Source organism: Pectinophora gossypiella, chromosome 29 (genome assembly GCF_024362695.1).
Source record: "Pectinophora gossypiella chromosome 29, ilPecGoss1.1, whole genome shotgun sequence".
Taxonomy (NCBI): domain Eukaryota; kingdom Metazoa; phylum Arthropoda; class Insecta; order Lepidoptera; family Gelechiidae; genus Pectinophora; species Pectinophora gossypiella.
The window spans coordinates 6,243,415-6,260,775 of record NC_065432.1 but is presented as its reverse complement, the minus strand read 5'-3'; the positions used below and the strand labels follow the sequence as shown (position 1 = coordinate 6,260,775).

General features: G+C 41.7%; 3 protein-coding genes across 7 annotated transcripts in view; 1 reads left to right on the top strand and 2 right to left on the bottom strand.

Moving 5' to 3' along the window:
• The window catches only part of LOC126379713 (xaa-Pro aminopeptidase ApepP-like), a 34,831-nt gene extending 28,904 nt beyond the window's left edge, over window positions 1-5,927 (bottom strand). The window contains exons 1-4 of the mRNA XM_050028533.1: window positions 5,890-5,927; window positions 5,073-5,146; window positions 4,150-4,274; window positions 2,728-2,899 (exon numbers count right to left, since the gene is read on the bottom strand). Of these exons, the coding sequence (XP_049884490.1) occupies window positions 2,728-2,899; window positions 4,150-4,274; window positions 5,073-5,146; window positions 5,890-5,921 (403 nt within the window). The 5' untranslated portion in view covers window positions 5,922-5,927. The remainder of the gene's footprint in view (window positions 1-2,727; window positions 2,900-4,149; window positions 4,275-5,072; window positions 5,147-5,889) is intronic.
• The window catches only part of LOC126379428 (monocarboxylate transporter 12-like), a 191,324-nt gene that overhangs the window by 104,272 nt on the left and 69,691 nt on the right, over window positions 1-17,361 (top strand). The gene's annotated exons all lie outside the window — the stretch shown is intronic.
• LOC126379423 (xaa-Pro aminopeptidase ApepP) overlaps window positions 10,846-17,361 on the bottom strand; it is a 38,332-nt gene continuing 31,816 nt past the window's right edge. For all 4 annotated transcript variants that reach the window (XM_050028178.1, XM_050028175.1, XM_050028177.1 and 1 more), the window contains exons 14-18: window positions 14,651-14,828; window positions 14,204-14,295; window positions 13,038-13,151; window positions 12,305-12,431; window positions 10,846-11,012 (exon numbers count right to left, since the gene is read on the bottom strand). In XM_050028178.1, the coding sequence (XP_049884135.1) occupies window positions 12,306-12,431; window positions 13,038-13,151; window positions 14,204-14,295; window positions 14,651-14,828 (510 nt within the window). In that variant the 3' untranslated portion in view covers window positions 10,846-11,012; window position 12,305. The remainder of the gene's footprint in view (window positions 11,013-12,304; window positions 12,432-13,037; window positions 13,152-14,203; window positions 14,296-14,650; window positions 14,829-17,361) is intronic.

Below are 17,361 nucleotides of genomic sequence, written 5' to 3'. Positions count from 1 at the left end.
ATTGTGACTGTTTATATTTCGCATGTATTTTATATGAATTAATGGATTTATTTATTACAGGTTAAAGAATAGCAGCATGACGATTCTCAAGAACGAAGACACTAGAGAAACTAAGTTAAAATACTTAAGTAAAAACATATGTATTCAATAAGCTTGTATGTAAATATTTAAGCTAAAGTATAAGTACTCCATTTATGTTATTTAAGTGAAGTTGTATGATCCTGAAACATATATTTAATTTAAATACTTAAGTTTGGTCATGTTATTTAAGTGAGTTTGTCTAGGGGTAACATTAAAGTACATTAAAGACAAAGCAACTAGATATCATTTTACCAAGAACTATTTTGAATCAAAAATAATATAGCATCACGCTTCTATTCCCGAAGGGGTAAGCAGAGGTGTATAGTATATGTATACACCCACTCCTTGCCAACTACTATGTAATAAAAAGATTTGTATAGGTGTATTGATGAAGATGTTGGATGCACATTAACTTATATTTCCATATTATAGTAAGAATTGGGAACAATATTATATTTGTAGTATGTTCTAATTGATTACATTTCTTCGATCCACCCGCAGGGCTTTTTTGACTATACTATTACATATTACAAATAGTCTAGTCAAATAAGGCCCTGCAAGCTTGTATTTATACAAAATACCTAAATGGAATTATTTGTTACAAGTTAAATATAGATGGATAAACTACTTTATTAAGCACAATGGACACAAGATTAGAGAAATGTATCTACTTGAGAGATAGATTGGTTAATGAGAGGGGAGCAATGAAACAAATTATGTAATAACACAAAATAAATAAATCTGCATAATGAAAATAGTTTATTTGATGCCAATAAAGAAAGGTTTGTTTAGATGTTGTATTATTGAATAACAATCTGCCACTTTTGATTACACCACACTGACTTTATAATTTACATTTCAAGGACCACATGAGTCCACTTAATGAATTTAAACATATTAAAATTAAGGAGATGTTCCTTTTCCCTTCTCAAAGTGCTGTTGTTCCAAATATGGTTATCTTGGCTAGCAGTCTAGCACTAACACTCCCATAAGATGCATCACAATAATGTAATGCACATATCTCCATCACAAACCTGAAAATCAAAATATTTTTAGTGACTTAATCATAAGAATCAAAACATATGTAGTTAGTTAAAGGCATGATTCTTACCAACATAACATGCAATGAATGGTAATACTATTGAAGAAGGCCTCTTCCCACTCGTGAGGTTGGATAATGGCAATGTGTGTGCCGTGGATGCATCCAAGAAATCCAAATTTGTCATTGAAACCTCTGGAGACTTCTACATGCTCAGTTTCTGTCCGAGGAAACTTGATATATTATCTCACGATGGCAGGCTGATAGAGGGCATTTGTCACTGTAATATATAACATACAGATATTATATTGGATTCATGTAATGTTGTAGTATAACTTTAATTATCAAAATATAAGGTAATATTTCGCAATGTATATCTAATATAGTAACCTAGGCCATAACCATAATATAGTAAACACCTACCTTAAAGTCGGTTGCACAGTTGTAGAGCATTGGACCTCCTTCAGATATGGTCCGAAGTCATGATACAAAGTCCGAAATGCATCTTTTGATAATCTAAAATTATCAATGTAGCTACTCTCTGAAACAAAACACAAAATAGATAAGTATGAAATGATCAAAAATCGCTTCTAGTAAGTTCAGCAACTTTTCCTCTGTAAACATTGAGCCACTTGTCAGAAATAATGTTATAAATAGATGTACCTGTGAGAAGTATATACTGGCTTTTCTCTCGAAGTATCCTGCAATCGATTTGCTCAAGATTCTGAAGACATTTTCTTCCGCAGCAGCCCACAATACGACTATCTCCATAACACTGTATTTAGGTATTTAAACACGAAAATCCACGCCGATATCAATTTTATATTAATTAAGATGTTTCTAAAATGTGTCGCCCACCGTAAATAGCTCCTAATATTGTTGAAAAACAGTGAAAATAAGAAATTAAAATTGATCACGGTTACTGAAAAGTGCCCGGCTTCAACTGACACTTCCAATGGGAATCGGCTTCAGACGCCGAACTTCGATTTTTTACGCGGTACCGATCTAAGTATCAAAAGTACTGAAATCATTCGTTCAATCGGCTTGCCGAACTTCATGTGACGTCACGAATCGGGGATCGCCATCTTGGCTGCTTACGCGGTACGACAGGATCAAATCGATGTTCGATTTGCTCCAATCTGAATCGGCTTCGTCTTAGCCGGTAGCCCCCCGTTGGAAGCGTTTGAGATGTGGTGTTGGCGAAGGATGGAGGGTATAAGCTGGACTGAAATGGTGTCAAATGAAAAAGTGCTGGAAAGAGTTGAAGAAAAATGAACCATAATGAAGACTATAGAGAACCGGAGAGAAAATATGATTGGCCACCTGATACGACACGATTCATTCATAACAAACATCATAGAAGGAAAAATTTAAGGGAAGAAAGGAAGGGGTAGACCTAGGAGAACATTTATGAAACAAATAAAAAAGAAGGTGCAGGTCGTGTCGTATCAGGAGGTGAAGGATTTGGCGGGAAGAAAAGAGGAATGGCGATTACTCCACCGACAAGAGCACAGCTTTTAAATAAAGAGAGGTCTGGGTTGATCAGATAGGCAGTCGGTTTTGTAACTGCGTGGCCGAAGCACTGAAGTCTCAGTAAAGACACTCACCCTGCCTCATAAGGTCCCAATAGTCCGTGTTGACCTGCATGTAGAACTGAGTCCAGTACCGGGCGTCTGTCCAGACCAGCGCCCGCTCCGCCGTCACCAGCGCCGTCCCCGAGGAGCCCGACAGCCCAGAGATCCACTCGCGCCGCGCGTCCGTGGGCGCGATGTACTGCGACTGGAGGGAAACATGATCTTCTTCTTCTATCGTGTGGGTTGTGAGGCGGTGTACCAACCCCATCAACCCTGGTGTCAGGGTTACTATTGAGCCGCCAAAGGCTTCTGACATGGCTCATGTAACGACTACTTACTTACATCAGTAGGTAAGTAATAACCGGGACCAACGGCTTAATGTGCCTTCCGAACGGATCATCTTACTTTCGGACAATCTGGTGATCGGCCAGTAATGTCCTAACCGAACTAGGGACCACAAAGTTTTTTTTTGAAAGGGAATCGAGCCCGGGACCTCCGGATCGTGAGCCCAACGCTCAAGGTCAACCACTGGACCACGCAGGCAGTTACAAACAAACATGATGAAACATGATGAAAGTTCTGCATTACTACATACATACATACATAAACAGCCTATATACGTCCCACTGCTGGGCACAGGCCTCCTGGGTATGGAGCATACTCCACCACGCTGCTCCAATGCGGGTTGGTGGAGGTGTTTTTACGGCTAATAGCCATGACCAACGTCTTAACGTGCCTCTCGAAGCGCGGAATCATCTTAATTTTTCGGACAATCAGGTGATTCAAGCCTGAAAAATCCTTAAACTATAAATTTTAATCAATACTTAAGTATATTTTGTATACTTAAGCAAAATAAATAATTACAAACATAAAATTAATAATAATTAATTAAATAATTAGTAAAATAAAATATTACAAACATATATAAATAAAATTAACAAAATTAAAAAGATGGCGAACGTCGTCATGTCTTATAAAAAAAGAAAGAAAAATCAGATTAAAATGTGTCGTTAATGTAACTACTCGTATGTTAAAACTTGTTGCCTCACCGAGCTTTCTGTTAGACCAACGTGATAGGTGAGTTGTATCGCCGTCTATAGTGGTCGAGACAACTGTGCTAGTGATTTCGACAATGTCCCTATCGGGAATCAGCCACCGTGGTCTAGTGGTTAGAGCGTTAGGCTCGCGATCTGGAGGTCCGAATTGCTACAATACATTTTATCTCATTTCTAAAAGAAGAATAAATTATATATATTGGAGATGTCCTTAGAAAAGGTTCAATACGATCTACTCTGAAACGGCGTGCGTGTATGAGGCGATTGATGAATGTGGAAGAAGCAAGAGAAGTGTGTCAGGATCGAAGCAAATGGAACTCTATAGTCTCTGCTTACCCCGGTGGGAAATAGGCGTGAGTTTATGTAATGTATGTATGTAAAAGAAGAATAAGTCGCTTACGTTATGAGCGTCGCCAGTGGGTATTATGTAGGCGTCGACGCCGGCCGCCGCCATGACAGTTCGCAGCGCCGTCAAACGCTGCAAGCTGTTTTCCCTGCTGCTGAGTGACCATGACGACCCCACCGCTGTGGGTGGACATTTTTCTTTTATTTTAATCGCCATTTATCACCAGCCACCAACTCGCAGTGTAGCAGCGTGGTGAAGTATGCTCCTTTCTTTTTTTGCCGTGACTTATTGTAGATTTGCCGCAGATGGCATTAACTACTTGGCCGGACAAATGGGGAGCGCTGAACCTCACCCGGTACAATGTTTAAGACAATAGGCCTGAGGGTGCCCAGAGGAAGAATATTTGAAAGGATTAATCGACCCTCTAGGTCAATAGCGATAAGCGCTGATTGAGGGAAATCGTCGAACACGCCGGCGGGGTCGGTATCGGGGTTCTGAAGTGTTTGGTGTCGCGAGCTGATTGGCCGCCTCTATGAACCAATTATACCAAGAAGGCCTACAGTGCCGTAAGAATTCAATATAATAACGCATTCAGGCGGTTGTTGCGGCTGCCGCGTTTCTGCAGTGCATCGGCAATGTTTGCGCTAGCGGATATCGACAGCTTTGAAGCTATTGTAGGTACGCAAGAAGTCAGCATCATTGATGCGCAGACTGCGCGACAGCAGCAACAGCGTCCTGAGGGCGGTAGCCGACAGTGGGGATTGTCCACTGATCGGCTGTATGATTAATAGAACCTTATCGATATTTAAGATAATTTACTAACATAGTTCTTAAGTTTGTTAGAACCAAATGGATCTAGTTGTTCGATAATAAAATATTTTTTATTTTATTTTTTTTATGACTAGAGTAATCGGGTCGTCCCCGACCATACCTACAGTGGACAGGAGAATGATGATTACTTATAAAGTGACACTCACCATACGTGTTGGCATCCGGTTCCGCCCAGTTGATGTACCGCATCGGGATATGCGCCTGCGCCACACTCGCGTACCTACACAGACAAACCCTAAATACTCACGCCTGTGAACCACAAGTCGCTACAAGTAACTTACAATACAATGCAATACAAATACAATACAAATACACTTTATTGCACCAAAATAAAAAGAAATAAGTAATTACAAAAAGTCTCTTAACTAAGTACATGGCAAACATGGTAACTTAAGGCGCTTTGCAGACGGCTGATACACACCACTGCCTACCCCTTGGAGGGTACAGGCGTGAAGTTATGTTACATACATACATAAACTCACGCCCATAATCCTAAATGGGGTGGGCAGAGCCACAAGTAATCAAAGACAACTTGCAGCCACTGTTGATACGAAGTCCTAAGATGGATATGATGAACCTTACGGTGATAAGGGATCAGCCTATCGCCCATAACATTAGTCCATCATGTTAGAGGACGCAATCCCTCTGTCGGTTTTTACGACATACCCGGGAAGACAAGCAGCTGAACGTGTTCTATGTTTTTTATTTGCTCCCAGAACAGCATAGAAGCAAAAGTAGCAGCATAAGGCCCTGCGCAGACGACAGACTATCCGTGACGCACTTTTTAGTCTGTGAAAATATAACCTATGGAATTATATGCAGTAACGCACACGACGCGCAAAAAGTCCGGCGCGTTACTGCATATAATTGCATAGGTTATATTTTCACAGACTAAAAAGTGCGTCACGGATAGTCTGTCGTCTGCGCAGGGCCTAGAAGTTATGTTATATTGAAATAACTTACCAAAAGCACAAAAGTGCTATTCTGACCGCCATTATGTACGGCGGTGTAACAATTAATGACCAATTCAATCGTTATCTGCTACAATTATTGTTATCAACAACAATATTATAAAGGGAAAGGTTTGCAGTTTTGTATGTTTCATCATCATCAGCCCATTAACGTCCCCACTGCTGGGGCACGGGCCTTCCCTATGGATGGGGAGATCGGCCTTAAACCGCCACGCGGGCCCAGTGCGGATTGATGGTTATTAACGACTGCTAATGCAGCCGGGACCAACGGCTTAACGTGCCTTCCGAAGCACGGAGGAGCTCGAGATGAACACTTTTTTTTGTGGTCACTCATCCTATGACCGGCCTTTGCGAAAGTTTCTTAACTTCAACAATCGCAGACCGAGCGCGTTTACCGCTGCACCACTGAGCTCCTCTGAGTTTTGTATGTTTATATTGAATAAACTAATTTCGTATACTCTACCCATAGAGGCGGCCAATCAGCTCGCGACACCAAACACTTCAGGAACCCGATACCGACCCCGCCGGCGTGGCCGACGATTTCCCTCAATCAGCGCTTATTATCGCTTATCTTTCCTCTCAGACGACGCCCTGAGCCGAGGTTCGCGCCCAACTGGGCACCCTCAGGCCTGTTGTCTTAAACGTTGTACCGGGTGAGAGCCTTCAGCGCTCCCCATTTGTCCGGCCAAGTAGTTAATGCCATCTGCGGCAAACCACGTCAAAGAGGAGAGAGAGGAAGAATATATTGAAGGAATTAATCGACCCTAGTGGGTCGATAGCGATAAGCAAAGAATGAGGGAAATACCACGCCGGCGGGGTCGGTATCGGGGTTCTGAAGTGTTTGGTGTCGCGAGCTGATCGGCCGCCTCTATGGCTAGAGTAATCGGGTCGTCGGGATCGTAACCCTGCGCACCAGAGACGCGCATCGCTTCGTCATAGTCGCACCAAAGCAGTCGACGCGAGCTAAAGCGAAGGTGCTCAAAGCGCTACAGAGGGCATCCTGATAAATAATGTTGGTTATCCGTGCGAAGCCGGGACGGGTCACTAGTCAATAATATTAAAGATATAAATATGTAGAATTAAGATAAAAGATAACGCGACATATTTGGAATAAGAATATTGCGATTAAATTGTTTGATTTCGTGTCAATGGCAGAATAGGTGCTTACACAATACTCGTGTAGCCTGAGAATTCGTTTATAGAATACATAAAAAGCCTATACACGTCCCACTGCTGGGCACAGGCCTCCCCTCAATCAACCGGAGGGGGCATGGAGCATACTCCACCACGCTGCTCCAATGCGGGTTGGTGAAGGTGTTTTTACGGCTAATAGCCGGAACCAACGGCTTAACGTGCCCTCCGAAGCACGGAAACATCTTACTTTTCCGGACAATCAGGTGATTCAAGCCTGAAAAGTCCTTATCAAACAAAGGACAATCTTACAAAGTGATTTCGATGTCCCCATCGGGAATCGAACCCGGACCTCCAGATCGTGAGCCTAACGCTCTAACCACTAGACCACGGAGGCTGTTTATAGAATAAAGAATAAAATAAACGTATAAAATAATGTCAAAATACATATTTGACAGGCTTTTCGGCGGGAAACGGGAACGGGACAGTTGCTTTCTTCATTGAGTAATCTAAATAATTAATACGAAGTGGTGTTTTGTGGTTAATGATCGCATTAAGTTAGTCGGAAGACATTCGCGAGTGTTATTATATTGGAGTATTCAATAAACAAAGTGTATCTGCCTATTTTCTCAAAAGTTTATGCGGACTTTTGAGTTAATTCGTTTGGGGTTCGGAGTAGGAGTCTACTCCGAGAGTGGGGGCTTAGGTTTCATCATCATCACCTTTCATCATTTCATTAATCATCAAGAAAAAAAATACGTAAGACATGGCTGTATGGGCATAGTTCCCTTTGCCTTACCCTTTGGGGAAAACCAAAACAAAAAAAAAAAATAATGTGGCATGGTACCAACCAAAGTGTATACAATACATATTAATGCTCGTGACTGTACATAATATTTATTAAATGGATCAGATTAATCTACTATTTATATCTTTGTGTTAAGATAACGTTGTACATTGATAGATAAATAACCAGACAAGTAGGTACGGTCACGAGCATTAATATGTATACACTTTGGTACCATGTCACATTAACTTTTCTGACAAATTACACCATAAGCTTCATTAAATGTCAAATATGTTAGTGCGACAGAGTCCTAAAGTGGGTACATTATATTGCTCATGACTGTACATAAGTACTTACAAACTCACACACGTAATCCCAATGGGGTCTTCTATCGTGCGGGTTGTGAGGTGGATTACCAACCTCATCAACCCTGGTGTCAGGGTTATTAGGCCCCTGACATGACTCATGTGACGACTACGTACTTACATCAGGTGGTTTAAAATGGCCACATCGAAGCAACTCATCTAAGAAAGCAATATTGCATAGGCTGCCATTTGCCATGTACTTAGTTAAGAGACTTTTTGTAATTATTTCTTTTTATTTTGGTGCAATAAAGTGTATTTGTATTGTATTGTATTGCAATTTGACATTTGCGCATATAAAAGTAAGTGCGCAATGCAAATGTCAAATAGCAATATTGCTTCGATGTGGCCACTTTTACCCCCCCGGTAAGTAATAACCAGCCTCATCAACCATGGTGTCAGGGTTATGATTAGGCCACCAAAGGCCCCTGAAATGGCTCATGTAACGACTACTCACTTACATCAGTAAATAGTAACCGTCTCATTAGTAGATCATCTTACTTTTGGACAATCAGGTGATCAGCCGGTAATGTCCTAATCACTAAGTGATTTTTGTGATATGTCCCCACCGGGATTCGAACCCGGGACATCCGGATCGTGAGCACAACGCTCAACCACTGGACCACGGAGGCCGTATCGGGATTTTGAAGTGTTTGTTGTCGCGAGCTGATTGACCGCCTCTATGGCTATATCGGCTACAATAAAACAAGGCAATAAGTATTTGATGAACATTTATTGTATTGTACTGCATTATGTCGGTACTATGTACTTATACTATCTGCGCTCCGGCGTGGTGCGTGTAAGAGCAGGACAGAAATATAGAGGACAGCCTGGCGTGAAAGAGACAGAACGAGAAATGACCTAGTCAAATGAGATACTTTTACGATATACGAATAAAGTAACAATAAGTACTGTTGACGACAGGTCGACATGGCAATCGGGGCATGAGGTGAGCCGCGGAGGCGGGGTCGCCCCGCACACCCGCACAGTCCCCGCGGCGTCTTAGTCTTAGTGTCGCACGAGTCCGTATCGACCGCGTTTATCGATTATAATCTCGCTCACATAATTTATTGAATTAGAAATTAACATTAACACAAAAGAAAAACAATAGATTTAAAAGAAATCTAATCTAAATATTTATGGTCAATAAAAATTATAATAAATAAGAAATTATTGAAAACTAAGAATAATATTTTAGAAATAAAATTAACGTTAGATGATTCAGATGAATAAATATTAACTTAAATGAAAACGTGGTATTATTTTATTCACATTTTGTTACATACATAATAAAAATATATCGATATTGAAAACGTCACGTCACTAGAGAATTGCCATGTCGACCTGTCGTCTACATTACGACGTTTGACCGCTTTTATTGATGACTTCACAGGACTGTATTTCCATACAGACTCCAAAGAAAACTTTCGTTTTGACGTTTCGTAAAAAGTATGGTTTAAGAAAACCAGGTATGCTCAATCCCATGACAAGTCGCCATTGCTAGCCCGTTGATGACGTAAGTGTTACCATTCAATTGGTATCTCCAACATTCCAAGGACGTAAATTTTGTTATGGAAAATTAAGTGAGTCACTGACTAATTTATTTAATTACTATTACTTGTCACATATATAAAATCATTAAAACTAAGTAAATCTTTTACTAAAAGGTCAAAATTTCCTTGCAAAGTGAATTAAAAACATTGGTCGTGGGTAATTTATTTTTTACAAAATGGCAACGCAGCGTTGGATGACGTCAACTGGGCTAACCTTGAAATGTTGGCTGTCCCATTCTCCTTTATATACATTTCTCCATTCCTTAAAAGTTCCTCTTCCTACTTCCATCCCTGTTCTTGTACAGTAGGAATCCAGATATATACCAATATTTATCTATATGTATTATTAATAATGACCTTAAACTGTAAATATGTCAATTATTCTAATTATTTATATAGAATTCCCGGCACATTTTTTTTTTGTTGGTTTTTGTTGCACCGTCAATTGTAAAAAAATGTATTAAGTACTGTACTTATTTTTAATAATAAATAATAATAATAATCCATCACCTTTCTGATCCTTTTCCAAATTCCGTTCCTTGTTTATCCTACTAATCCGTTTCCCTAACTTTGTTTGTGGCAAAGCGCAAGCCGCGCGAAGCCAAAACTTAAGAAAAAAAAGTGTTGGCTGTCACTTTTAAGCATACCTGGGCTTTTCGGCGGGAAACGGGAACGGGACAGTTGCTTTCTTCATTGAGTAATCTAAATAATTAATACGAAGTGGTGTTTTGTGGTTAATGATCGCATTAAGTTAGTCGGAAGACATTCGCGAGTGTTATTATATCGGAGTATTCAATAAACAAAGTGTATCTGCCTATTTTCGCTTCGTGTCAGGAAGCCGCTTCATAGCTCAAAAGTTTATGCGGACTTTTGAGTTAATTCGTTTGGGGTTCGGAGTAGGAGTCTACTCCGAGGGTGGGGGCTTAGGTTTCATCATCATCATCTTTCATCATTTCATCAATCATCAGGAAAAAAAATACGAAAGACATGGCTGTATGGGCATAGTTCCCTTTGCCTTACCCTTCGGGGAAAACCAAAACAAAAAAAAAATTAGCATACTTGGTTTTGTTATACCATGGTTCAATGATTTCTGATTCTGATGGTAAAAAGTATCTCATTTGACTAGGTCGAGTAGCCTATTTATCTTCGATCCAGTCAACACCCTATTCCGTCAGCTGTCCTGCGCACCAAGCTATAACGCATAAGGCATAATACAAAAATATAAATATCACGTAATTATTCACTGCAAAGCGTTGATTGACTGGATTTTGTTGTTGTTAATCTGAAAAACAATAATTTATTAGATTTTCTCTTTCTTAATCTATAAGTACATTTCATCATCATCATCAGCCCATTAACGTCCCCACTGGTGGGGCACGGGCCTTCCCTATGGATGGATACGGAGATCGGGCCTTAAACCACCACGCGGGCCCAGTGCGGATTGGTGGTTATTAACAACTACTAATGCAGCCGGGACCAACGGCTTAACGTGCCTTCCGAAGCACGAAGGAGCTTGAGATGAAAACTTTTTTTTTGTGGTCACTCATCCTATGACCGGCCTTTGCGAAAGTTGCTTAACTTCAACAATCGCAGACCGAGCGCGTTTACCGCTGCGCCACCGAGCTCCTCATTACGTTTAGTTAGTGACACCGTAACGAAAACTTTGAGGGATGATTCAGACCATGATTCTGAGTTGATATCGAGTGGCATTTTCCGTCGTAAAATTATGGAACTGAAAATAATTTAAAAAGAACACTGAAATTTTCATTCTCTAAAGTTTTCGTTACGGTGTCACTAAAATCTTACATATAAAACGGGGGCTTATGAAATAATTGATTATTAATCGATTCACAGTCGATACCCCGGTAGTTATCCAGTTTCTCACAGGGTCCGCTTATCTAACCTGAAGATTTGACAGGTCCAGTTTTTTACAGAAGCGACTGCCTGTCTGACCTTCCAAACCGCGAAGGGAAAACCAGCCCAACACAGGTTAGGTCACATACCTTGCAATGCATTTATTGGGAATGTGGGTTTCCTCACGATGTTTTCCTTCGCCGCGTCGTGATAATCATTTATGATCCAAACATGTATTCGAAAACAAATTCTACAATCATTGGTTTAGGTCTGTGCTGGATTCGAACTTGCGACCTCAAAGTGAGAGGCAAGCGTTCTACTAACTGGACTGCCACGGCTTATAGGCCAACACTACTATCTCGTTACGGCCTCCGTTGTCCAGTGGTTTGAGCGTTGGGCTCGCGATCCGGAGGTCCCGGGTTCGAATCCCGGTGGGGACACACCACGAAAATCACTTTGTGATCCCTAGTTTGGTTATAGGACATTACAGCCTGATCACCTGATTGTCCGAAAGAAAGATGATCCGTGTTTCGGAAGGCACGTTAAGCCGTTGGTCCCGGTTACTACTTATGATGTAAGTTAGTAGTCGTTACATGAGCCATGTCAGGGGCCTTTGGCGGCTTAATAGTAACCCTGACACCAGGGTTGATGGGGTTGGTTATCCACCTCACAACCCGCACGATAGAAGAAGACTATCTCGTATTAGTAATGTGACGTCACCTCACTCCCTGCGTAGAGGCTGGCACTCCGCCCGCAGCCACTCGTAATCCTCTTCAAGTCCTCGAGCCCTGAGCGTGGGGCCCACGGTCGCCAGGACGCGCGCGTGATACGCGTTCAGGTAAGACAGCTGAAATATATTATATATTATGGTGTATTTGATTCTGACATCACGTAGTTCGCAAATTGACAATAGGTTCGCTCCCTATTACATACATACACACATAAACTCAAGCCTATTTCCCACCAGGATTAAGCAGAGACTGTGGAATTCCATTTGGTTTGCTTTGCGTTTAAGAAAACGCCGGCGGTGTAAGTGTAACGGGGTTACGCAGAAGGTGCCTATCTGGTCTTGCCTTAAAGAACCTCAATTGGGATATAATCTTGAGTTTATACTTCACTACACTACAATTACACTAGACTACACTACTCTACACTCTACATTACTCTACTACTACTACACTAGGCTATACCAGACTACACTACTCTACACTCTACTCTACTACTACTACACTAGACTGCACTAGGGTACACTAGACTACACTACTCTACACTCTACATTACTCTACTACTACTACACTAGGCTACACTAGACTACACTACTCTACACTGCTACTACACTACAATACTCTACACTACTAATACACTAGACTACTCTACACTACTACTACATTAGACTACACTCTATACTACTCTACACTTCTACTACACTATATGTCAGTCTATGTAGCCTCACCTCGAAGTCGTCGAGCAGCGTGACGTCGACGCTGTGCGCCTGGTGCGGCACCACGGTGATGGTGTGGAACCCCAGCACGCCGCGACCCTCGTAGTCGCCCACCAGGCCCGCCGCCTGCAACGAACATACAAACTCATAACATAACATCACGCTGTAAGCTGAGGTGAATAGTACCCACACAGGGTGTTTGTGACACTGTAACGAAAAGACACGCATTTTTACAGAACCGGCTGCTTGTCTGACCTTCCATCCCGCGAAGGGCCGTCCATTAATCATGTGATGTTTTTTTGGCATGTTTGACCTACCCCCCTTCCCCCTTTGTGATACATGGTGTTGTCGTCGTTTTAAATTAGCAACACTGAAGTACGGCACTAGTCTATCCTGTTGTTGCTGATTGGTCGAACAAATAGTTCGCAAAACCACCACTAGAGGTCTACGACGACGCGGCAAAATAACGGCTGAGCTTCGCCATTCTTGGCTGGGACGTCGATCAGATAACTTGCCTGGAAGACCCCGTGTCGCCGAATTATTTAAGTTACGTATACGCAATATATATTTGTTATTTATACGCTATGTAAATACATTACGAGCCCAATAATTTTACTACAGTTTGGTTTATCGTGAAATACTTATAACCTTATTCTTAATGCTTATAAATTATACATATTTAGCCTGTCTTTTTTCAATGTACTTACTTTATTAAAATTAAACTTATCCTTACGTGTGTATTAATAGAGTTTTATTTCAATGGTGAGGTTCACGACTACCGCTCCCCCCTATCCTATATCGCGTGTTTTTTTAGTACCTACCAAAATAATTGCACGAAACGCCGCTTTTCGGTTCAGTATCGCGCGTTTTTGCCGAAAAAATAAATACTCGTGATATATTACTACACTCCCCCTACCCCTTTATGATATTTCGTGATTTTTTCATTTCCCCCCCTCTCGAGCCTCGCATGATTAATGGACGGCCCCTTAGGTCACATACCTCCGAAATACATTTCTCGGGAATGGGGCATGTGATTACAATTATGGAACTTAATTTAGGATGCATTGTTTTAAGTTAGAGTTCTTGAGTTAGTTAGTTAGTTAGTGTTAGTTAGTTAGTGGGAGTCTCATATCCCCATTTAAACGCGGTAAGAACCCGTTATTATGTGCTTTAATTACTTTAGGATGGTCGGAGTCCTTGGTGACGAGGATCGTCTCCACCAGGTCCTCGTGCCTGATGCCGTACTCGCCCACCTTGTAGTAGCCCGGCTCTGTGGGGTGGACAGACAACGGGCAGATATTAAGGTTCCGTATCAATACAATTACTAAATATTTGAAGCCGTTAAATATCGGCTGTGACTTGACTGTGACGTAACTATGTAATAACTGTGACTCGACTGTGACGTGGCCTTGACTTGGCGAGCTTTACTTGGAAAGTGGACCACTTTATTGGGGACCTACCAATAATAAAACGGTTCTAGTGCAAGCAGCAATATATTTTACAAGAAGACAAAAGACATAGCTTAACATCGAAAAAAAGACAAAAGAATAAAAAACTATATCAAAAAGGTAAAATCCTGTAAAAAATGTGCTAACTTACACACTTGGGTTTAACCGTCTACTCACCGTTGCTAAGTATCTGCTTGTCTTTGAGACCGGGGTCGTGCGGGTAGGGCCGCCAGGACACGCCGGCGGGGCCCTCGTGTACGTTGAGGCAGTGCCCCACACCGTGGCCGGTGCCGTGAGCGTAGTCCAGGCCTACATCCCACAGGGATGAGCGCGCGAAGCTGTCCAGTACATTACCCTGAGGACACGTGGGGGTTAACATAGCAATGAATGAAAGAATGGAGTGGCAAATAGGTAATAATCACTACATAGTATAAAACAAAGTCGCTTTTTCTGTCCCTATATCCCTATGTACGCTTAAATCTTTCCACGCAACGTATTTTGATGCGGTTTTTTTAAATAGTTCTAGTGATTCAAGAGGAAGGTTTATATGTATAATAACATCCATTAAATAGAGAGTTTTAACTAACAATAAAACTTACCTATTATTTTTCCATGAGATATCCGGAATCCATATTGAGTGTAGCCTCGCCTTTCGTACGTTCGATGGTGGCGCCATCTTCCCTTCGTCGTGTGCGCAGCACGCCCTCAGTGTTGTCAGGTAGGGGGGCGATTCGCTTTGCGGTGGTGGGGAGCGTTAGCGGAGCGCACACATTTTTACTTCATTATAGAAACTCAATTATGTACCAGGTAGGAATTACCTGGATTCCGGATATCTCATGGAAAAATAATAGGTAAGTTTTATTGTTAGTTAAAACTCTCTATTATTTGTTCCGTAAATCGATATCCGGAATCCATATTGAGTGATGTGTTTGATATCTCCTGGTACCCGATGCTATAATGTGTTATTTATAAATTAAAAATAATTGAATACACTAATTGATTGCATTAAAATAATTTGACAATGAAACCCGGTTAGCATTGTCCTGTGAATCCTTAATGATTTCTTTTTGATAAAATCTTCTAAATGTATGTTCTTGTTTCCAGTTACCAGTGGTCAAAATTTCATCAATTGTAAATTTCTCAAGCCAATTTAATGAGGCCACAGCCGACCGTACTGAACCTGGTGATGCCTCTATACCAGCCTCTTTCAATACAGACTTAACCCAACCTCCAATTACAGTTTTAGAAGCAGGCTTTGACTTTCCTCTTGCAGTGATGAATAAACTAGACAAAGTACCACCTTCTCGACGACTACTTGAGATTTGAACCAGTCGACGAGTCCAATAGACACAACATACGTTTCTTTCAGGATGTTTAAGGAGTTTCCAGCCTGATTGTCGGTGATTTAAGCAATCCGTTTTCGATCCAAAGGCTGGCCACAGCACTATAGTCTCTCCATGATCTATAAAACTTTCAGAATCTACCTTCAGCAATGTCAGGTCGTGTACTCGCCTGCTCGATGACAACAGCAGTAGGATAGCAGCGCGTCTTGATACTTGATGTAGATTGTTTTCATCAGGAGCATGATTACTTAAATACTGTAATAATAATTTAGGATCCCAAATTGGGGGTTTTGCTTTCTTTTCTTTCGCTACAGATATAGCCTTCAATACATGTTTTACAAAAAAGTTTGAAGACAGGTCTACATTGGTACTAAGATTTGCAAAAGTAGCAATTACTGATTTATGTACCAAGATAGTCCTGTACGCCAGACCTTCCTCGTTGTGTAAGTAAGCTAAGTAGCGAGCTACTTCTGCAGCAGAAGGACTTTTAAAATTTACCGCATTATTTAAGCACCATATTTTCCACTATTTCCACGCAGGTGTATAGGTGTTTAAAGTGGACTTTCGCCAACTGGACAACAACAAGGCTTTTTCTTGTTCTGACCAGTCTTCAATTACTTCTGACCACCCAAAATCAGCCAAGCCTCCAATTGAATGTCTTGAATCTCGGGTGGGTGCATTCCTGTCTGTGTGTCTATCAAAACCTGTTGAAGATTCGTAATCCGCTGTGGATCTCGAAGGGTTCGGCGCTGAAGATCTGCGGTCCAAAAGGCTTTGGTCCATTTCGGGGCAATTAATATGTATCGACCTTGAGCTGTGTTGAGGTGTGAGAGAACCTGAGCCACTAAATTCGGTGGTGGAAAAACCCATGCTAGACTGAAATCCCACGGTTGGCAGAAGGCGTTGTGGAATAGGGCTCGATTGTCCAATGGATCTCTCGAAACATACCTTTTTACAACGTGTGCCGTCCTCGATGCGAACAAGTCCACCTCTGGCGTTCCCCATATCTGGAAAATCTTCTTCGTTGCTTGAGCAGTGAGGTGCCATTCTGGACACACTCTCTGGCGAGACAGAGCATCTACTTCTACATTGTACTTGCCGGGAAAATATTGAGCTGTGAGACATACTTGCAGTTGATCCAGGAGCAACAGGAGCTGCTTTGTCAGCTCCAACAGCTTCTTCGATTTCGTTCCACCCTCTTTGTTGATGTAGGCCACAACTGTCCGATTGTCGGTCTGTAACAGTATATGAATTTTGGACAACTGGTGACGTTGATGGTGTATCGCGGCGTACACTGCATAAAGTTCTTTCTGATTCACGTGCCAGGTCTGTTGTGATTTGGTCCACTGACCTGACATCGTCGTTTCTCCCAACTGTGCCCCCCATCCGATATCGGAGGCGTCGGTGGTTAACAGATGAGTAATCGGGTCGTTGTGTATTGGCATTGACCCCGATGCAGCAGTCATCCACCATCTCATCTCGTCGAGTACAGGAGTTGGGATGGAAAGTTTTTTGTGTGGATGCGTTTTCGGCAATTGTCGACTG